General features: G+C 62.9%; 1 protein-coding gene and 1 non-coding gene across 2 annotated transcripts in view; one reads left to right on the forward strand and one right to left on the reverse strand.

Moving 5' to 3' along the window:
• The window catches only part of ADAMTS7 (ADAM metallopeptidase with thrombospondin type 1 motif 7), a 43,635-nt gene extending 40,645 nt beyond the window's left edge, over positions 1–2,990 (reverse strand). The window contains exons 1-3 of the mRNA XM_074155749.1: positions 2,897–2,990; positions 1,757–2,109; positions 629–800 (exon numbers count right to left, since the gene is read on the reverse strand). Of these exons, the coding sequence (XP_074011850.1) occupies positions 629–800; positions 1,757–2,109; positions 2,897–2,990 (619 nt within the window). The remainder of the gene's footprint in view (positions 1–628; positions 801–1,756; positions 2,110–2,896) is intronic.
• Positions 2,991–4,178: 1,188 nt separating this feature from the next.
• On the forward strand, positions 4,179–4,251 carry TRNAK-CUU (transfer RNA lysine (anticodon CUU)). The gene has a single exon. It is a non-coding gene; the product is annotated as a tRNA-Lys (tRNA).
• The last annotated feature ends 192 nt before the right edge of the window (positions 4,252–4,443 follow it).

A 4,443-nucleotide genomic window follows, 5' to 3' on the forward strand; every position in this document is an offset into this window, starting at 1 on the left:
TGAGTGAGCGGCCCGAGGTTCGGGGCACGCATTGAGTCATGTATGTGAGAAACATAAGCAAATACAGAAAAATTGGCAGGAGAAAAAAAAAAAAAAAACAAAACCAAGCAACCCTGTGCTCTGCAGGGATTCCTGTGACCTGCGGGCTCCGGCCATTGATGCCACAAACCCTCTGCCCGGCGCCCAGCGAGCGAGCTCTCCCGAGTAGCCATTTGAATGAGACTTCTTGTAATAAAACCGGCTGTGGGAACGGTTACGTGGGTCACCTGGGGCCACCGGGCTGTGTCAGCGAGCAGCTCCAGCCCACGGGACACCCATCCACGCCAGATGCCGCCCCGCAGCAGGACACCCCACAGCGTCCATCCCCTCCCTGCTGAAGGCTGAGTTCTTTGGTCCGAGGGTTTCCTTTCTCTCCAGCCCTACGTGGCAGGAGGTTCCTCCAGCCCAACTCGCAGAACTCCAAACCCAGAACAATTGGTGTCACTGGCGGGTGCTGGGAGCTCAACACAGGAAAACTAACGAGTCCGCGGAGGCAAGGCAGGGGGCTGAGGCTTTATCTTTCCACCAGGTGCTTCACATGAACCACAGGACCCAGCCCCTTGCAAAAAGGTGAGAGGAAGGACCATACCTTGCACGCCACAGGTTTCCCGTGGAGCCCGTGGCCTCCCGCCCGGCTCTGCCCCGTGCTGGGGTGCCTGGCGCTTGTATATCCTGTGGGGCTGCGCTGCTCCATCCTCCCGGGAGCTGGTGGACACCGGTTCGATGAAATAGTCCTCGTTCATGAGCCGAAACACACCTTTCTGGCAGAGGAGAGACAAAGTTGTCACCGTGAAGCCCCCCGCACCCAGCACAGACTCACACTGAAGAACCCGGGAACGGGAGAGGGTTTGCAACATTTTCCAGGAAGATACAGGTGTTCTCTGAAAAAACTGGTTTTATGGGCGTAGCTTCTTTACTCCCATGGAGTTATTGTCCCTCCAAACCCACAGACACCAGGTGCGAAGGAGAATGTCCCCCCCTGCCACAGACCCATTGCCTCCAGGGAACCCCAGCACCTCTGCCATCCCGTTGCCCCGGCTCAGGAACGGGGCTCTGCGCATCGTGGGAGCTACCGAGCGATACGGTACCGCTTCCGCAACCCCCCCGGGGGCTTTAAACCCCATGGGGAGCCGGTCCCCGCGCTAGTGGGATGCCAGCGAATGCAGATACGCTCATTTACCCCGAAGTCCCAAATTTGCCCTGCTGGGTGCCGACACAAGAGCCCTATTTGTGAAAGTCACTTCGCCTTCCAGCAAAACTTACACTCTTACAGGTCACTACTGCCCTCGAAAATATTTGCAGTGGAATAAGGCAGGGGAGGCGTTCACAGAACACACAGGATTTTCACTACACAAGAGCTGCCTTCCCAGAAACACATCCCGGCTTCCAACACCTTCTGATCAGATGTGTTTCTCATAATCCTACGTTTCTGTACTAGAAGGCGGAGGCGATAGGAGAATTGCTCTCTTTGGGAATTTGGACACAAACAAGTAAACACAGTCCCAGAGAGTTCCCAAACCGCTGGAATCCATGGGAAATTTACGGTCGGCTCATCCACGGCCGCATCAAACCCACGCGAAGAGATCCCGGCCCTGCTGCTGCCAGGGGGAATTTTGCTATTGCTTTGAGGAGGGGGAAAAAAAAAGAAAAAAGAAAAAAACGGGATTTCACCCGGCTCCTGCTTTCTCCTTATTGACTAAAAGATCTGGGTACTCACCAGGCCGTCACAGGTGCTGAGCACGGCCAGCCCCCCCGTGCGCGCCCGGCTCCGCACCTCCCCGATCATATGGCAGGAGTTGTCGGCATGGGGCTGGATCTTGGCGCCGGCGATGCCCCCGTACCGCCGCTCGCTGACGAAGCCGGGCGCCAGGAGGTTGCGGTTGAGGCTGAGGTTGAATTTCAGGGGCTGCCCTTTGTAGTGCAGCTGGTAGAAGGCCGGGAACTTGCTCCTGGAGGAAGGTGACCGCCGGTGAAGAGCTCGGTGGGACAGGTCATAGGACAGGAACGACCCGCTCTCGTCAACCTTGATGGGGTGGACGATGTCGCTGCTGGCGTACGGCGGGGCAGGCTCTGGGAAGACAGGGGTCCCACCGTTAGCTTTGGGGGTCACCACCTCCCCTCTCCCACCCCTTCGGCTGGCCGCTGAACTCCCAAGACAGCCCAGAGGGGTCAGGTGCCCAAATACCAGTTGGATCTGGTGACTGGTGTCCGAAAGCGTGCCAAAGGCACGGCAGGGAGCGGGGAAAGGCAGGAACCCCACAGCCCTGGGGTCCCAGGCAGCCCCTCCTGCCCTCAGGGTGGCAGGGGCTGGGATTTGCCCCGGGGGGGGGTTAAGGTCAGGGTCAGGGTAGGGGGGGAGGGAGGCGGGCAATGTGGGGGCCGCACAGCCCCGGGGCTGTGCTCCAGCCGGGGCAGCTCCCGGTATCCACGCACACCTTCCCGCCTTTTAAATTAATAAAATAAAATAAAATAAAAAAAACCACCAAACAAATAAACCCCCAAAACCCCAACCAAACAAAAAAACCCAACCAACCCAACAAAGAAAAAGCCCCAAATCCCAGTTTTGAGGCGGTGTTCGGAAGCCGCCTCGGGGCAAAGCATCCCCGGGCACTGAGCGCCCCGGAGCTTCCCCCGCTGGGGCGCAGCGCTGCGGCCGGAGGGGACCGGGGGGAGGACCCGGGCTCCCGGCCCCGCGCATCCCGCCGCAGCCGCGGGACGAGCCCCGCAGCGGCCGGCGCGGGGACGGACGGACGGACACCGGGCTGCCCGGCTGCGGTTCCGGCATCCCCGCACCCATCCCCGCGCCTCACACCCCCCCCCCCCTCCCGCAACTCCACCCGCGCTTCCCTCCGCGGACCTGTCCGCGCCGTCCCTCCGCCCGCCTGCGCGCCCGCGGCCAGCGCGGCGGCGAGGAGCAGGAGGCCGGCCGGGGCCGGTGGCGGTGCGGGCATGGGTGCGGGCGGCTGCGCGCGGGCGGCGGCGGCGGCGGAGCGGCCGCGGCGGGCGGGCGGGGCTCCGCGCCTGCGGAGGGCGCGGGCAGGGCCGGGACGGGCAGCGCGCGCCTCCCGCCGCCGGTGCGGGACGAGGGCGCCACCCCGCGGCCGCGGTGAGAGCCTCCGCGCCCCCCCCCCCCCCCCTTCCGATCCCCGCCGAGGGGCTGCGCGAATTTCAGTGAGAAAATGGAAAAAAAACCCGGTGCCTCCCCGGGGCCGCCGTTTCCCAGGCGCGGGAGCAGCCCCGGGACCGGCGCTTCTTGGTTTCTTCTCAGGATGAAACGAGCGGGAAATACAAAACTTGGATGACAGAACCACGGCCTGCTTTGGGTGGGAAAGGACCCTGAAGCCCCCCCAGACGCCTCCCACCGGACCAGGTTGCTCCAAGCCCCCTCCAACCTGGCCCTGAACCCCTCCAGGGATGGGGCAGCCACAGCTTCTCTGGGCAACCTGGGCCAGGCTCTCACCACCCCCAGGGGGAAGAATTTCCTCCCCAGATCTCACCTAAATCCCCCCTTTTTCAGCTTAAAAGCCTTCCTCCCGGAACAGCAAAGGGAGCGCGGGGTGTCTGCGCTGAGGGGTGAGTGAGTGGGGGCTGAGAGAGCCTGGGGGGCGGGCAGCCCCCACCAGCAGCCCCGGTGTGAGCTGAAGGGTCGCGGGACGCCCAGAAACCACCATTTCCGAGCAAAATCCAGCCTTTTAGCGCAGCACAAAATACATCCCGCGTAGGATGCGAGTCCAGCGTGACAAAACAAGGCGGGGTCCGAGGCGGGGGGGGGGGGCAGCGCGTGACCCTCTCCGGCCGCTCCCCGAGCCCCCACGTCCCGCCCGCCCGGAGGGAGCGGAATAAACGAAGAAAAGCAGAAAAAGCGCATTTTCTGGGGGCCGCGCCCGGTCCGGAGGGCGCTGACAACCCCCTACCATCCTTACCTACGGCTCCGCTTCTGCCGGCTCCGGGGGGAAGGTGTTTTTAATTTAAGTGATAATGCTAATTATGCAAATGAGCTGGCGGCAGCGCGCCCCCCGGCTCGTGCCCGCCGCCCGCCCCCCCCCCCCCGGGCGCCCCCTGGCGTCCGCGCCGGGGAACGGCCACCGCGCCGGGGCGGGCGCTGCCGAGTGTCGTAGTAGGAAAACAGCTGCCGTAGTGCCCGGCTAGCTCAGTCGGTAGAGCATGGGACTCTTAATCCCAGGGTCGTGGGTTCGAGCCCCACGTTGGGCGCATGCTTTTTTGCCTTTGCTTTTTTTTCTTTTTTTTTTTTCCTCTCCTCTCGAGCTCCTCACGGCCCCCGCAACCAACAACTAGCAATCAAGCTGGTACTTTATCCTCCCGGCCCGGGGGCGGATCCCCTGGATGCGGGGATCTCCCGCCCCGCCGCAGACTACAAGTCCCAGCATGCCGCGCGGAGGAGGC

Source organism: Numenius arquata, chromosome 11, assembly GCF_964106895.1.
Source record: "Numenius arquata chromosome 11, bNumArq3.hap1.1, whole genome shotgun sequence".
Classification (NCBI taxonomy): Eukaryota; Metazoa; Chordata; class Aves; order Charadriiformes; family Scolopacidae; genus Numenius; species Numenius arquata.